This window comes from Nelumbo nucifera, chromosome 4 (genome assembly GCF_055504915.1).
Source record: "Nelumbo nucifera cultivar China Antique chromosome 4, China Antique-T2T, whole genome shotgun sequence".
Classification (NCBI taxonomy): domain Eukaryota; kingdom Viridiplantae; phylum Streptophyta; class Magnoliopsida; order Proteales; family Nelumbonaceae; genus Nelumbo; species Nelumbo nucifera.
Window position 1 is genome coordinate 60,035,781 of NC_142652.1, and position 17,329 is coordinate 60,053,109.

A 17,329-nucleotide genomic window follows, 5' to 3' on the forward strand; every position below is an offset into this window, starting at 1 on the left:
GAAATTATCGAAGTTCATATCTATGTATCTTTCCTGCTATTTCTGCGTGAAATTTTTTGGGGCGGCCATCCAAACCTTCTCTCCTTCCCCTTTTTCTTCAACCCGCAGCTGATCAGCTCCCCTGTTTTTTCCTTCACATCGTTGGGCTGGGGAAAACGACCGCTATAGTTGCATCATTGGGTTGGGGGATAACAGCCGTCGGTTGGATTGCAAACCATGACAACATCAGCTGGGTTGCCAATGACGGAAGTCGGTTTGAGCGATTTTAATCCCAACAGAAATGGGGCCAACGCGCGGTGCTGGAGGTGATGGTGGCTAATTCCTCTATGTATCCTAATTAATGCATGAAATGGAAAGAATTGATGATGAAGTAACGGCAGTGGAATGCTTGGTAGGATTGTGTGCTTTGGTGCCTTCTAGGTTAAGGTTTGTCTTGACCAAGTTAGATGGGTTTTGGAACTCACTTGTGTTGTGGGGTGATGACAGGGGTGAGGAAGGAAGGAAGAGCGAAAGGTTCAGGTGGAAGGCTCGGTCTTCAACTGCTTAAGAATTTGCCTCCTTTCAGCCAAGTTATCATGGATGTGTTTAGCAGGCCTAGTTAGAACTTAAAAATTAGAAAGCAGGTCGTGTTGTTTCTTTAGAGACATCAAAGTGATCGTGGTGTTCCGTCGTCACTATAATTGTCACCAGTGACGATGTTCCAACAGCAGCAATGAACAATAAGGATATTTTAAGAATTTTAAAATAATAAACAATTACGTGATGTCACATGTAAATGGAATGACGGAAAATTAACGACAAAGGAGGTGTTAGAAAATTGTCAGAAAACTTAAGGATAGCTTAAGATTATATATAAACAATAAGGATACAATTTGTCAATTTTGTGAACAGTAAGGATAACTTAAGAGATTTAACCTTAAGTAATCTGTGAAAATAAGAGGTATTGAGTTCAAATCTCGTTAACAATACTTAAAAATTTCATTTATGTATGAACCCGAGTGGTTTCATGAAACTGGGACCGGTTCACCGGTTTAACCAACCAGTTAGCCTGTTTACAACAGTTTTTGAGCAAGTCCGATTATTGGGATATGACTGAACCAGTCAAGGCCCTGGCTCATGGTTCAACCGGTTCAACAAGCTGGTCCGATCCAGTTTTCTAAACACTGGTTACACTTCAAAATATTTCTTGACCACAAAACTGAGAATCCATCCAGCCAGCCAGGAAATAAAGCCGAACCAAATAGCTAAACTGCAATTAACATTTTACATAGGGTACTGTTACTAACAGCTTAAACAAAAAGCAATTAAGTCAGAATCAAGCCTTGATCCAGCCTAGAAATATGAACAATGGGATCTGAGCCAGAGCCAACAAAAGCAAGCAATAGTTGTGCATACTCGAAGCATGACTCCTCACCTCTGCAAACAGAACTCTCTTCATTGTTTTAACCAAGAAAACCCCCATGGACAAGGCTGTCCAAGTCATCAGAAAATAGTAAGAGAAGCTCCAGATGATCCTGCCAAGTATATTCACACAAACTCCTGTAAAAGCATATCCCCCATATGCCACCATGTCCAACAATGGGGCCTCTCCACTTCCCAATGTATACAACATTAATTTAAGCACCAAGACTTGTCCAAACCAACAACCAAGTCCCCATGTGAACTGTAGACTCAAGGCTTCTGGGCTAAACCTGGCAAAAATGAAGGGCCGATAAAAGAATTGCTGGGTTAATGAACAAAAACATTGAAAGAAAGAATCCCTCCCTAAATGGCTAAGAATGCAGATGCTTACCTTCCAAGAAGACCCATTAAGAATCCAGAAAGAACCACATAGGTACCAAAGGCCATTAAGGGAATGTACAAATCTGGAGCATTGATATCATAAATTGGTGGTTTATAGGAGAGCCTACCACCAACTGGTTCGGTTATCCTTGTCCAGTGCCCCTGCCAGAAATGAATGCAAGAAATTACTTTTGCAAACTTAAAGGAAGAAAGCGAGAACCAACTTCTGGATAAATCCTTGCTTACTCTGTGCAGAAATGGGAATAGGACAACCTTCAATTTGTTTCTGACATACTGGTCATTCACTTGAAAATAGTACTGGGGATCAGAGAAATACCTGCTTATCTGCACATATTGGGAGAAATGGTGAGAAGTATACAATCAAATATCCTACATCATATGGTACAATTTCCACATCCCGATGTTCTTCCCCATGGATAGAGTGTGACTTGGTATATTGGAGCATTGAAGCAGTCAACAACAATTTCCATGCCCATATCCCAAATGGAATAGGATTAAAATTTACTGTCCACGAGGAAACCCATCCTACATTACTATTTATCTGTGAAATCAGTGCATAAAACCAAATATACAATCAAAACATGAGGAAAAGAAGTCATATTTCCATTTATTTTCCCCTTATGTTCATTATATTCCCCTCTTCATTGGATATAGTTGTACTCTAGCCTCAGCATACTACATACATTGCTTTGTACATACTCAGAGCTTGAACCCAATATTTTCTCTCCATATGCACCTAGTCCACCTCGGATGAGTCCTGAACCAGCTCCATAGAAAGCATTACCAAATGGATTAGGTTGGGGATTCAGAGAGGGTCTTGGCACCCCAGACTGAGTTCCCAAACTGTCGTACATCCCTGTAATGTAAAGGAAAACAAAGAATGGTAAAATGAGATTCAAGTTTTGCAGAATAAAGCCTCAAGCTCTCTTGAACAAAGGAGGAAAAAGGGGACAAAGCTCTCTTGACAAGAAGTAAAATTCTTGTATGTAAAATAGTCATCAATAAAAGTCAAGTAGAAAGTTCACAGAATGTAGAATAAAGCCTCAAGCTTTCAAGACAAAGAAGATACTGGTGGAAAAACAGATTTCAATGGGTTTTTCTTTTTCTTTCTTTTCTGGAAAGAGTTATTGTTTTAGAGATTGGATTCTTCTACCCAAGGCCTTACTACCTTATTTCCTACAAGTACACTTAAAATAGAGAAGAAATTCATACACAAGTGAAAGACATGAAAATTTTGAAATCTGCCAAATTACTTGGAGAATATTTAATATACATTCTACTAGTAGTACAAGTATTGATCATACCTAATCTATTTGAGTCAATAAGTGAAAAATATTTATTTTAGCAATAAAAATTACAAGCATCAACTAAAATAATGTTATTTCCTTATGCAATTAGTTATATCCCAGGAACCTTCATAGGTCAATCACATAGTCAGCTGAATTGCTTGATCCTACTGACTTGCAAACTATTTTGTACCATTTGGCAAGTCGGTCCACAATAATTTCTAAAAGTTTTTCCATGTCAACAAACTATCCTTTAAGGATTCTAAAATATCAAGTTCTTCTAGGAAATCTCTCATTTGATTACACAAAAGAATGTATAGTACCTAACACTTAGGAAACTTGAGATTTTGTAGAAGGCAACCAAAAAAACAAAAGAAGGTGAACTGAAAAATGAATTTTAGAAACCTACCCATAACAAACTGGGTTCATTTAATAGCACTGGTTTCTTTTTATTTTGATAGGTAATAGAAACAAGAGAAATGAACTATGAACCATCAATCTGAATCTGAACTAAGGGAACCAAGAAACTAGTTAACTACGGTCAATCCACAACAACCCAACAAGAAGAGATGAAAAGGCTAGGTAAGGATTTTTTTTTTAATCAATAACAGAAGATTTCATTGAAGAAAACTAAGGAGATAAAGGGAGGAGATAACCTGTCTTACCTCCTCCCCCAACAAGAAACAAACAAAGCAGAAAAATTACAGTTGAACCCCAAACAAAGTACCCCAATAAATCATTTTGACTGGGGGAGGATGGCATAGGGTGTTCAGGATATCAAACACATAACTATAAGTGAACTCCTTGAGCTTCAAATGAAAATCAAGGAAAAGTGTAATCAGTTCACCATTGTACTTGCATCCAGTATTTGGTGTGCTAAAACTTGCTCAATTTGTTTGATTTTGGTGTCATTAGAAAGCTTATTTAGTTACTAGTTGGGACTCGTGTCATGCACGGGTTTTATTAAGAAAAATTGAGGAAGGAGCTCTATGATATTTCCAATTATTTTTTGGGTCATGTCTAGTTTTCTCTATACTAAAAATTCATTAAAAAAAGAGAAATTACAAGGGGAAGGTGATAAGAAATCACCCGAGAGAAAAATGACTCACAGAAACATTGACAATCAAATTCACTTTCAACATCTCTGACCAGAAAACAACTCCAACAGGCCCTTCTCATAGACAGAATTATTCATCCCCATCAAGATCCTTTTCCAGACCTCCTCCCTCAACCCACACCTCCCCTAAAGGTCTTCTTACTCCTCTCCTTTTTTTGAATTCTTCAAAAGCTTTTCTAGAAAAAGCTTCTCCACCCAAGAAAAATAATCCCAAAGCCTTGCCAACCTCAACATCCCTATTTGCAAGTCGCATCACATTCAAACTTCCTTCAAAACTGTAACTAGCTTGTCAACTTTCCTTGAGGCATCACAATTCTCCTCCTTAACTATTTCTTCTTCCTTGAAAGCTTCCAGCCTCCTAGTTCCCCTTCGTGCTCACGCCCTGCAGAAAACATTCTGTTTGTCACCTCCATCCCCACCAAAAACCTTCTGATTAATGACTTTCTTGCTTGCCCTCTTCTTTTATACACCCTTCTATATTTACTGCAAGGACAGGCACCAACCAGCCCCCTTTCAAATGACAGAAAACCTTCGTAACGTGCATCAGCTGAGATTTATTAAAACCTCCAAGTTTCTTCGCATCTACCACTCCATCAGAAACACCAAGGAAACTGGAAAACCCTTCTTTCTACCCAAAGCCACTCCAACCTTTCCCACTACCACTTTTTCAACTAAAAGAATTTTTCAAACTCCTCTGAGGAATCACACTGTCCTCCACCCCAACAGGACCTGGCTCAATGTCACCAGCACAAACATCCAAAGCTTGCAGCACCACTGCTTGAGTGGAAAAGTTTTCTTCAGGACACAAAGACTCAAGGAACTAAGGACTACCTACCTGGTAGCTGAAAACGAACAACACTCAAATCAACTTCAATCAAACCTTGTCGAGAAGCCCCACAGTTCAAGTTGCACTTTAGTGAGAGTGGCTAATTTCCTATACTCTAGATAAATTTATATTATTTTTTGTATATTAATGCTAAGTTTTTTATTAATTTGTAAATTTTATTGGTTTGTAATTATTTTTAGGTAAAATTATAAAAATCTCCTCTTATAACAATTCTACAAGCCACCCTCGTGTTTTGACCCCTATAGTTTTGAAAAAAAAAAAGCAAATACTTCCTTTCCGTTAGCTTTTCAGTAAAAAAGACACTGAAGTTACAAAAATACCCTTATCATTGTTAAAGTGTTACCATACACAATTTAAAGTTTCAACTTTACCCTCCACTAATTTATTTTGCCTAACAACTTTCAAAGAGTAAATCTCTACTCTAGTTGGACGAAGGTAAAAGCTGAAGTGAAGTAAAAGGAAGCAAATCTTTTTTCAAGGTATTTTAGTAAACTTACATCTGAATGAAGTTAGTTAAGGGTAAATTTGGTATTTAAAAAATTAAGGCATTATATCAACATTTCCTATTTCAAATACTAATGAAAGGAAGGCATTTATGGACAGAAAATTATGACCAATTTATGAACAGCAAACATATCTTCATGGGATTCGTGGGATTCCCCTTTCTTTTGTTCTTTTAAGTTAGACTTGTAGTAGTTTTAAGATTTATTTTGTTAGCTAGTTGTTTTAGAAGTCAAATTTTAGGTCTTTGTTCCGTATTAGAAATTTGTATCAAAGTTGTAATTGGTCAAGAAGTCAAATTTAAGGTCTTTTAGGAGTTCTAATCAGTTTTCATGTCAATCCAGCTATACGTATGAGTTGAGAGTGATTAGGATTTTTACATCAGGGGAACAAGTCCATATAAGGTCCATATTGTTGCTATATAAGAGAAGGATAAGAATTTGAATTAAGTTTTGCATTTGGCTTAGTTTTCTCTGGTTTTGATGCCAAATTTCTAGTTTCTTCAAGAAGCTATTAGGTATCAGTTCCTAAAGTACGTCTACATGCTGACTCTTAGGCTGTGTTTGGTTTGAAGGAAAAAGTAGGGAAAGGAAGAGAAAGGTCGGGAAACCTTTACAAACCTTGTATAGGTTTCCCTTCCTTTCCCTACCTTTTCCTTCAAACCAAACATAGCCTTAGAGATGCCTAAGTGTTTGTTCCTAGGCTACTTGTCTTTTTCTAAGCTTGCAGGCCCATCCTGAATTAGTTTGGTACCAGAACAGTTGATCTTGAAGTAAATTTGTAAACAAGGCAGTTAAACCACATCAACAAACAAGATCCCTTGAAGTGACAGGCAAGGCACATGGCAACATGGTCATAGGCACAGTTTAAGAGTAGTCCACAGGTCAATGAGGGAAACAATAATTGATATTAAATGGACAAGAAAGTCAGCCAAAAGTGTTAAGACCCAGGAACCACGACATCAGCCCACCTAGACTCCAACGGCTAGAACCAGCCCAGCTCGAGTAGCAGCTGAGAAATCTCCCTCTAACGGCAAGCCTGGACCACCTGTTAGATTTGTTTATGTGAGAAAGCCACGTCAGTAGTCTGTTATAACAGCCCATGTGCAACATGAGCTAATGATTATAAATATCGGAATCACAGAAGGAAATAGTATTGAGCATCACTTCTCAGAATTCACTTTTCTACTCTTTCTTAGGAGGCAGAGCTGCCCTCGAAGCAGCTCCTGAGGTGGGCAGTAACCCATCAATTGGTATCAGAGCTAGAAGATGTCGACCACCTGATCGACAGCCATGGAAGAATGAGTGGAGAAACTGGAAACCAACATACATCAGATAACTGGAGATATGAAGGAGTTGAAGGAAGTCATCACGGCGATGTCCTCCCAACTCTCTGCAATAGGAGATTGTGACAATTAAGGCAAGAGTTCAAGTCAATCTGGCTTGAAGAGGAACAGAGGGTTATTGGGACGACTGGCGAAGATCGATTTTCCCCTTTTCTCGGGTGATGATCCTATCTCCTGGATGAATGGTAGTAGCGGCCTCCATTCATATGGAAGGAGAAGCTATACTTTGGTACCAATGGTACCATCAGTCTTACCCCCAGTTGACCTGGCCAGATTTAACTGAGGCCTTGTGCTGGAGGTTTGGACCTTCTGGCTACGAAAACTTGATGAAACTCTCTTTAAACTCAGGCAACTCAGCTCTGTGTGTGACTATCAACAAGAGTTCGAGTGCTTGGCAGCTAGGGTCTATGGATGGCCAAAAAATGCTTTAGTCGGAAGTTTTGTAGGTGGCCTGCGTGAAGACATAAGAATAGAGGTGTAGGCCCTTCACCCTGCTATTGTCGATGCCGCTTTAGGGCTGGCTAGGCTGCATGAAGAACGCATGAATCGACTTAAGAAGATAAACAAAAATCTTGGCCCAATTTTAAAGACCCCACCCCATCGGCTAAATCCGGGAAACCCGAAACCCGCTGGTCCAATAGTTCCCCTAAGAAAATTGACTTGGTCGGAGATGCAGTCACATCGAGAGTGTGGTTTGTGTTATAAATGCGATGAAAAGTTCACTCCCGGTCACTGCTACAAGAGCCAGCAACTCTTCCTTCCATCTGATGAAACTCTTAAGGAAGACAAGCCCCCAACCTTGGAGGAAGAACTTGAGGTTGATACAAACGAACCGGAGATTTCCCTACAGGCCCTGATTGGCCTAGATTCTCCCAGAACTATGAGAGTTAGGGGAATAGTCAAGGGACGTCAAGTTTCCATCCTAATCGATAGCGGCAGCACTCTTAACTTCATTACAGGGTCGTTGGCTCACCAGTTGGGCTTACCGGTTGAACCAGTCAAATTATTCTCAGTCCATGTAGCAGATGGGAACCAACTCAAATGTGATGAGGTGTGTCGAGCCATAGATCTCTTGGTCCAGGGGCACTGGTTCAGGGTTGATTTGCATCCGTTAAACTTTAGAGGGGTCGATGTGGTCCTTGGAGTCCAAAGGTTACACCAACTGGGACAGGTGGTATGTGACTAGGAAAGCCTTACTATGGAGTTTACTGTTGATGGAAAACTGCGCACCCTTAAGGGTTTGGAGCCTAACCAACCCAGTTCGGCCGGTTACAACTCTGTGGCCAAACAGTGCTAGCTCATGGAACCCCCCCCCCTCCCACATCCGTTATAATGATGTTGGGCCCTAACCTCAGTGGGTTGGTGCTAACAACTAAGGAGGCCTTATAGCCCTCACCAGAACAGGAGCAGGCCCTGCAACATCTACTGAAGGCTTATGAAGACATGTTTGTTCTCTAATCCTGTAAGCCTTCCACCCCCTAGGGCCCAGGACCTCTGAATCCCCATACAATCTGGAGAGGGGCCCGCAAGTGTGCGCCCCTACAGATATCCACACTACTAGAAATTGGAGATAGAGAAAATAGTAAATGAACTTTTGCAACAAGGGCTGATTCAACCCAGTTCGAGCCCCTACTTGTCCCCAACTCTCCTTGTCAAGAAGAAGGATGGAACATGGAGGTTTTGTGTGGATTGTTGTGCCTTGAACCAGATCATAGTCAAGGATCGATTTCCAATTCCTATTATAGACGAGTTACTTGATGAGCTCAGACAACTATTGTATTCTCAAAATTGGACCTAAGGTCGGGCGACCATCAAATTCGGGTCCATCCGACTAACATTCATAAAACAGCTCTGAACCCATGATGGGCATTATGAATTTTTGGTCATACCCTTCGGGCTGACCAATGCCCCGTCCACATTTCAGTCAGTTATGAATGACATCTTCCTTCCTTTTTGTGTCAGTTTGCATTGGTTTTCTTTGATGATATCTTGATATATAGCCCTGATTGGACCAGCCATCTTGGGCACTTGGATGCCACTCTGGAACTTCTTAGGAAGCATCAGTTATTTGCTAAATCCTCTAAATGCATATTTGGCCAGAATCAGGTGCAATACCTTGGCCATATAGTGTCTTAGGGAACTTTCATAGCCGACCCAAATAAGGTGACCAGCATGATAAATTGGCCTAAACCCTCATCAGTTCGCAGCCACGGGATTTCTTGGACTAACAGGTTACTACTGGCACTTCATCCACCATTACGGACTCCCAGCGGGGCCTACTTACATGGCTGTTGAAAAAGGATGCATACACTTGGGATGATGAAGCTGAATCTGCCTTTGTGGTACTTAAGAATGCAGTCACATCACCACCCACTCTCGCCCTCCCCGATTTCTCCCATGAATTTATCATCGAGTGTGATGCAAGTGGTTCTAGCCTTACTACCCTATGAGAAGGGATCCACTCAGGTAGCTGTGGTAGAGGACCAACTACTAGCTATAGATGCTATCATTCAATCCCTCAAGCACCATTTGGAAAGATCAAGACAAGCTATGAAGATCCAGTATGACAAAAAACATCGTGACATCTCTTATCAGGGAGGGGACCTAGTGTATATCAAGCTACAGCCTTACAGACAAACATCAGTAGCCCGAAGAGCATGGCAGAAGTTTTCACCCAATTCTTTGGGCCCTTTTGCATCTTAGAAAGGATTGGAGAAGTTGCTTATCGACTTGACCTCCCAGCCACTACGCGGCTTCAACCCACATTTCATGTCTCCATGCGGAAGAAAACATCTGGGAGAAGGGGCCATCACTCAGTCCTCGTTACCTGCTTTCACTGACGAAGGAGAATTGATAGTTCAGCCTCTCAAGATCTTAGATTTCCATTGGGTTAAGAATGGCAAAAAAAGTAGTCCAAGAAGGTCAGGTAGTTTGGGACCAACTCCTTGCAGAAGATGCCACCTGGGAAAATTTCCAGAGCCTCAAATAGCAATTTCCTCACTCCCACCTTGAGGACAAGGTTGATCTCTAGGAGGGAGGGATTATTAAGACCCAGGAAGCACGACATCAGCCCACCTGGATTCCAATGGCTAGAAGCAGCCCAGCCCAAGTAGCAGTTGAGAAATCTCCCTCTAACGGCAAGCCTGGACCACCTGTCAGATTTGTTTATGTAAGAAAGCCACATCAGTAGTCTGTTGTAACAGCTCATGTGCGACGTGAGCTAATGATTATAAATATCTGAATCACAGAAGAAAATGGTATCGAGCATCATTTCTCAGAATTATTACCTAAACAAGGGTGGAGAGGGAATCTATGTTTTGGGCTCAGATGTAATTTTATTGTTTCTCCTTTTTTCTTTTCTTTTCTTTGGGGCTCAAATTGTAATTAGAAGATAAGAAAGTTTGTCTTCCTCTTTGTAATTATTCTTATATTGAATTAATGAATTTGTTATTGATAAAAAAAAATCATTTCTCAGAATTATCTCTTTTTTTCTCTTTCTTAGGAGGTAGAGCTGCCCTCAAAGTAGCTCCTGATTCAATAGCAGAATTTGTGGGGAAGCTGGGATGTAGAATGGAAAACTTGAATGTTTTGAAAGGTGGCCTACAAAAGAAGGAGGAAATCAAAATAAAGAAAAGAAAACTGAGTGAAGTTGAGAGACTGAAAAGGAATGTGGAAGGTGATAAGAAGTTCGGGGTAAAAGGAGATAGAAGGAAAGGGGGGAAGTAGTGGTTAGGTGAAGAAGGGAACTAAGAAAGAAGTGATTATGAAGATACTTAGTTGGAATGTGAGGGGTTTAGGAAGTGCAAGGAAAAGAGCAACGATTAAAGAGGTGATAAAGAGGTTTGACCCAGACATTGTACTAATACAGGAGTCCAAGAGAATGGAGTTTGACACTAGATGGGCAAAGAGAGTTTGGAGAGCCAGGGGGATTAGCTGGGTGGCTGCTCCCTAATGGGGAGCTTCAGGGGGGGATAGTGACAATGTGGAAGAGGGGTGTGGTTGAAGGATTGGAGGAACTGATTGGAAAATACTCAGTCTCCCTGAAGTTTAAGCAGCAAGAGGATGGTTATGCGTGGGTGCTAACAAATGTTTATGGACCAAATGATTACAGAGAAAGGGAAATTGTGGGAGGAACTGGCTGATGTTAGAGGGCTATGGGATAGGCCTTGGTGTGTGGGAGGGGACTTCAATGTGATTAGATTCACAAAGGAAACCAATAATACTAATCAGAGGGTGACAACTAGTATGAGGAAGTTTAACCGGTTTCTGGATGCCTTTGAAATAAAAGAGATATCTTTAGCCCACAAGACATTCACTTAGTCCAATCTCCAATCAAGTCCCATCTGCTCTAAGCTTGATAGGTTTCTGTTCTCTTTGGATTGGGAAGAACATTGGGGGAACTTAGCCTCTAAAGCTCTTCCTAGGCTGACCTCTGACTATTGGCCCATAGTGATCTGCAAGGAGGAAAGAAGGAGTGGAGGACCTGCCCCCTTTTAGGTTTGAAAATATGTTGTTACTTCATCCTAGGTTTACTAAGAGAGTAGGGGAGTGGTGGAATGAGTATAACCCAGTAGTGGGACGGGAAGGTATGAGGTTCCATAAGAAACTTCAATTTTTGAAAGCAAAGATCAAGGAGTGGAATCAATTGGAGTTTGGAAGGTTAGAAGAAAGAAAGAGAAATTTGATGGACCGAATTGAGCTCCTTGACTTGAAAGAAGAAAGGGGAGAATTTGGAGAGCCAGACAAGGAACAAAGAAGAGGTTTGAGAAGATAGCTAGAAGGTTGCCTACATAATGAGGAAATAAGTTGGAGGCAAAAATCTAGATGCAAATGGCTACAAGATGGAGATAGAAATACTAGGTCTTTTCATTCTATGGCAAATGAGAGGAGAAGGAGGAACTTTATATCCAGACTGGAAATGGATGGAGTTGCTCTGACACAATAGGATGACATAGCAGGAGCCTTTGTGGAACACTTTAAGTCCATCTTAAGAAGGCCTTTAAGTATGGGGTGTAGTTAGAAGGACTGGACTGTTCAGATATAGGGGTAAACAATAGACAGAGGTTGGAAAGAAGGTTTGAGTTGGAAGAGATTAAGGAGGTTGTGTTTTCTATGGACAGAACAAAAGCTCCAGGCTTGGATGGTTTTACGATGGCTTTTTACCAAGATTGCAGGGATATTTTGGAAGGTGACCTTTTGCTAGTGTTTGAGGAATTTCATTGGAGAGGAGTTATTAACCCTGGAGTGAATTCCACCTTCTTGGCTTTGGTCCCAAAAAAGAAAGATGCATCCCATCCAAAGAATTTCAGGCCAATCAGTTTGGTAAATAGCTTGTATAAGATATTATCAAAGGTGTTGTCTTTGAGATTGAAGGAAGTATTGCCAGTAATCATTGCACCAAATCAAGGAGCCTTTGTGAATGGAAGACAAATTACTAATCAAAACCAAGTATAGGTCATTTCTCACCAATTGCAGTAACAATGTGTTTATTAGGGAGATGGGTCTTGGGATACTGACCAAAAGTGGCCACCGTCATGTGGTTAGAGGCACTAAAGTCAATAATCCAAAGGTAAATTGATGAAGGGCAGTAGGTAGGAGACTTACCAGACAGACCAATAGCAAAAAAGGCAAAAGAAATGATCGAGGACATGAGTTGTCGAATCCTTTCTTCAGATATACCACCAGAAGTATCATTCTATCCAGCCACTGAAGCAATGGTAGAGGAGAGATCTGAGTTCTCTACGGAGGTTTGATCAGTATTTTAAAAGCGCAAGGCACAAAAAAAGGCGCAAGGGCCAATTTTCGCCACAAGGCGCAAGGCAAGGCGTGTGCCATGTTAAGAAAGGCGCAAAACTACAAATAAAAAGCTAAAAAATCAAAAAAAAATGTCAAAAAATTAAAAAAAAAATGTCAAAAAAAATTAAAAATGCAAAAAACATTAAACATAAAGTTAATAAAAAATATAAACATAAGTTTTAAAATAAATGTTTTAAAAAACCAATTATCTAAAATTAAAATACATAAACATAACATGTAAAGCGTATTCAAATGAAAATTTAAAAATAAAAGCAAACATATAAAGCATTTTCAAGCATGTAAAACCCACAATCTTTTTTTTCCTTAATTGCATTGCTTCAAGTAGCTAATGTGATGTAAAACATATTGCATTCTTGATTCTATGAGTCACCTTTGTACCACGCCCCTCGAGGCAAGCCCGAACAAGTCTATGTTAGGGTTTGAAATTCTTATTTCTCACATGAAAAATAATGATTTTATAACTTTAATTGCCTTTTAAGAAGATATTTTATAGGAATGAATGAATGAACAACATTAGCAAATAGGGGGTTCTCCCAGCCGTTAAACTCAAAAAAAAAGGTAAAAAGCGCAAAATTTTAAAAAGATGCATGCCTAGGCTAAGGCGCAAGGCACACTAGGCGTGTGCTTAGGACCTGGGCGAGGCATATACCCCAAAATGTGCCTCGCCTGTGCGCCTAAGCACGCCTGAGGCGCACCTTTTAAATCATTGAGTCTAATAGGCTTTATAAGTTCCTTTCTTCTTATTTGACCCACCACCTTTCTGGGGTCAAGTGGGGCAATCTGTAATGATGTGCCTGGATTGTTTGCAATAGGTACAAGTGTTCTTGTAGTGTGAGACAACATGCCCAAACTCCTTGCATTCATAGCACTGTTCTCGGGACAAATCCTTCTTCCCCTTAGGTTTTGTTGCAAGAAGAACAACATCTATGTTTAGATCCTTCCATCCATCAAGAGTGGTTTGTGTAACAAACCTGGTTCCTACCCTCAAGATTTCCCTAAGAATAGTATCCAAATCAAAAAGAATTCCTCGGCTAAGGATATTGGATCTGACAACTTCAAATTCTGGTCTGAGTTGCATTAGGAAATGCATAATCTTCCTTCTATCAAAGTGCTCTTTCATATCCTTCACACAACAATCTAACGGATCCTTTCCCATATGTACCAGCTCATACTCTGTCTAGAGATTAATATATCTTGCATAGTATTCCCGAATTTTCCTTTCTCCTTGATAATATGAAAAGATATCAACTTTTATTTGGTATTATCTAGAGGCGTTTGACTGTTGATATACTTTCTCAAGATACTTGTACATCTCATAAGCAATCCAACATCCCCTCATAGGAATTGCAATGTCAATTTTAACTGATCCTAGGATCTGTGATGCAATTTTTGCATTATCAATCTTCTACTAATGAAGAGCCTTAATATCTGAATCATCAGGTTTAGTTACAGATCCATCCAGATATCCCCAAAGTCCCTTTGCTTCAACATGAAATTGAAAATTAAATTTCCATAATGCAAAGTTTGTACCATTGAACTTGATAGGGAGAACTACCATTCTTTTTGACGCCATTGAGCGACAAAGACAGCAGTGCACACTTCCAAAAGAAAATATAGGCTTCAAGTCAAAAGGTAGAGAGAAGTACCATTCAGTTGATTTCTAGAAAAGGAAACTATAATGGTCTACTGAACCCAGAAGTAGATCAAAACCCTTCTAGATCAAAGCCAATCCAAAACCAAACCAAAAAGAATCAATAGATCTCCTCTGGGCAACACCAGATCTAAATTTTCAGGCTGATCTGATGTTTCTACAAAGAGATCCAAGGAGAGAAAGATTTCTGATGGCACAACAGTCCAAAAAACTGATCTGTAAAGTTTTGATTGAATCAGCCGTAGAAAAGGGATTCAAGGGCACTCGAGGGCTTCCCAAATGCTGTTATGGAGGCCTCAAGAGAACAGTAAAAACACGGATTGAACAAAGCTTTATGCAGATCCAAGGAGACAAACACTTTGGTGAGTGTGTCAAAAGTGACTATCAACACCCTAAAGAAAGATATTTATATTAATAAAAGGTAAAAGGACAAAACTGCCCTTAGTATACAAAGATAGTGTAAACACAAACTACTATACAAGAAAGAAAGTAAAAGTACAAAAATAGCCCTTGGCTAACTCTATCTCTACATTTTAAACCTGGCCTGGAGGTTGAACCATTTCCTCCTAGGTCATGGGTCAGCAGTTCAACTATCCAAGTCAATAGGTCACTCTGTATTTTGACCAAACTAGGACAATGACTGAGTCAATGATGGATAGAAAACAGTGCTTCTACATCCACACCTTAGAGACTGAGGACCTAGCTTGCAGCCGGATAGGATGGATAGCTTGTAATAGTCCAGTCATCTCATCCACCTCCCATTCATGCAGATTTCTTCAAAAATGGGGTGCCCATATGATGCAAATATGGAAGCAAGGAAAGAATCCATAGAGAAATAAATCAGTCTTCCAATTCCTATACCAATTTCAAAATTTTTGGGTGATATTGGTAGTTTTGTGCTTTTAAATTTATTTTCTAAGCTCAAGTTGTAGCTAGTAGGTGTCTTATGATACTTTCTTCGTGTATTTCTGTTGTTTGGCTCCAGGCTTGTTTTGTGGAAGCCCGTGTTTTGTACCCTTGCCTGCTGTCCTGTTAGCAGGTTTTCTTTTTAATGAAAGTATTGTTGATTATCAAAAAAAAGTATAGGTGTCTTAAGATATCAATATTTTTTTCTGAAACGCAACAAAAAGCATTGAATTATATTACTATAAGAAGGGTGAGACACCCTTAGAATTTACAAAAATGTTATATATAAAGCACTGTAGCATATACAATATATACCCCAAAGAAACATCAAAAAATGATAGAAAACCAATGTTCCTCCCTGTAATTTGCAGCTGCTAGAAGACTGAAAGAAAAAGTAAAGCTATCACGGGTTGGTGGCAATCTCCTACGCATTTTTGCTATAGGTTAGGAATCATTATCGAGGGTGTCTTGGATTCAGAAAATCATCAGATAAAGGTGTTAGAAATGAAAATGTCAGAGGATGGGAAGTGGGAAGAAGAGATGACATGCATAATTAAAACAATGGTGACAGAAATGACAAAGAGCAAGAGAAGCTTTCCATTAATAAATCAAATCCAGTTTTTGGACACATAGGCATGCAGTTATTTTGACATTTTGAGGTTATGAACAGCCTTAGTGCCTTTCATGGAGAGATGAAATTGTGTTTGATATTTCTCATACTCCTTTCTATAATCTATACCATACTGGATATTCTGTTGTGACTTGTGAAGTATATTCCCAGATTCTTCCAGCCCCTGGCCCCAAACAAAAGAGAGCTATATTAATGATACAATTGCTTTTCTTTTTCTAGTTCGTAAATATTATATGCTTCTTAGATTACACATCTGGAGCATTATTGCTGCAGTCTGCACCAAAAAAGACTTAACAATAAAGGCACCCACAGGAGTGTTATAATGAAAGGGCATGTGCAGATCAGAAGAAAATGGTAATCAACTGGGTATAGAATTGGAAGATAAGATTTGGAGGGGTTAATCCTCTGGTGTCTATACAAAAAAGAAAAAGGACAAAGAGATCACATTTAAGCCGATGCATTTAATGGTTTGAATAGGAATTAGGGGGCATGTTCTGAAATGAGATGTGTTGACCAAGCATCAACAAAAAGAGGAAAAAAGGAACAAAACCGCAAGAAATGAGAACCATAAGAGAAAAAAGAGAAAGAAACACTTTGGAAATACAATACCAATTTAAGGAAAGATCAACAGTTCACCACAACCACTGCAAAATTCCCAATCACAAAATAATAAATATATGCACCAAAACCTTCAAACAATATAAAGATCAATGACTCCAGAATGTAGAGATAATCCATGGAGACAGAGATGGAGATCAAACACAAGAAAAGATCTATTAAAAGGTATTTTTGAGTTGAAGCAAATAAATCTTCCTCCTCAGAATTCATACTCTTTATCCATATTCACACTATGCCAATCCATCAAACTTCATGCCACAGAGAAGTTTGTGATTGGCTTTGCTTCCTGAATTCAAGTACTTCAAAAGGTAAAGATCATTGCAGGTTAATACACATGACAAAAATACGTAAAGAATACTATATTGAAGTGCTCATCATATACAGAGTAATTATCAAGGTTATATGCCTGTCTAGAGAGAGAACTTATGGGGATCCAAAGACTCTGTTTAACCAATGATCTCATGCTTCTTTGTTTTGATGTTATTATTACGGTTAGGAACTAGGATTTGTTTCTTTTGCGCAAGTGAGAGAGAGAGAGAGATCTAATACCAGTTAGCTGTAGATATGCGTTGGGTTGCGCTGCTACAGTCGGTGGAATAGCGCGGTAGCGCCACCTGGTGCTGGTTCTAGCTTCTGCAGGACAGAGGAAGGGCGAAGGTGCCGATTCTATTTCTAGGTTTTACAGAGAGAGAGAGAGAGAGAGAGAGAGAGAGAGAGAGAGCGGAAGCAGGGACCAGGGAGAGACAAGAGGGCGTTTTCTTCAGCATTAAGCTTGGGAATTGGGATAACTGACCCATCGAACCGAAC

General features: G+C 39.7%; 1 protein-coding gene across 2 annotated transcripts; it reads right to left on the reverse strand.

Moving 5' to 3' along the window:
- Window positions 1-1,226: 1,226 nt before the first annotated feature.
- LOC104613388 (uncharacterized) lies at window positions 1,227-17,252 on the reverse strand. 2 transcript variants are annotated; one of them, XM_010281179.3, is made up of 6 exons: window positions 17,072-17,252; window positions 9,975-10,051; window positions 2,487-2,659; window positions 2,029-2,127; window positions 1,793-1,944; window positions 1,227-1,691 (listed from the first exon to the last, which is right to left on the reverse strand). In XM_010281179.3, the coding sequence occupies exons 3-6, from the start codon at window positions 2,655-2,657 to the stop codon at window positions 1,316-1,318; spliced, it is 798 nt and encodes a 265-aa protein (XP_010279481.1). In that variant the 5' UTR covers window positions 2,658-2,659; window positions 9,975-10,051; window positions 17,072-17,252; the 3' UTR covers window positions 1,227-1,315. The 2 variants fall into 2 exon arrangements, with proteins under 2 accessions (XP_010279481.1, XP_010279480.1); XM_010281178.3 differs by lacking the exon at window positions 9,975-10,051.
- Window positions 17,253-17,329: the final 77 nt, after the last annotated feature.

Bases quoted from the DNA above. Each gene is read 5' to 3' on its own strand.
- LOC104613388 (XM_010281178.3), bottom strand. From the start codon at position 2,657: ATGTACGACAGTTTGGGAACTCAGTCTGGGGTGCCAAGACCCTCTCTG. The intron at 2,128-2,486 runs GTATGTAGTATG...CAATATGTGCAG, and splicing joins CTGAGTATGTACAAAGCAAT to ATAAGCAGGTATTTCTCTGA. The intron at 1,945-2,028 runs GTAAGCAAGGAT...CATTTCTGGCAG, and splicing joins TATTCCCATTTCTGCACAGA to GGGCACTGGACAAGGATAAC.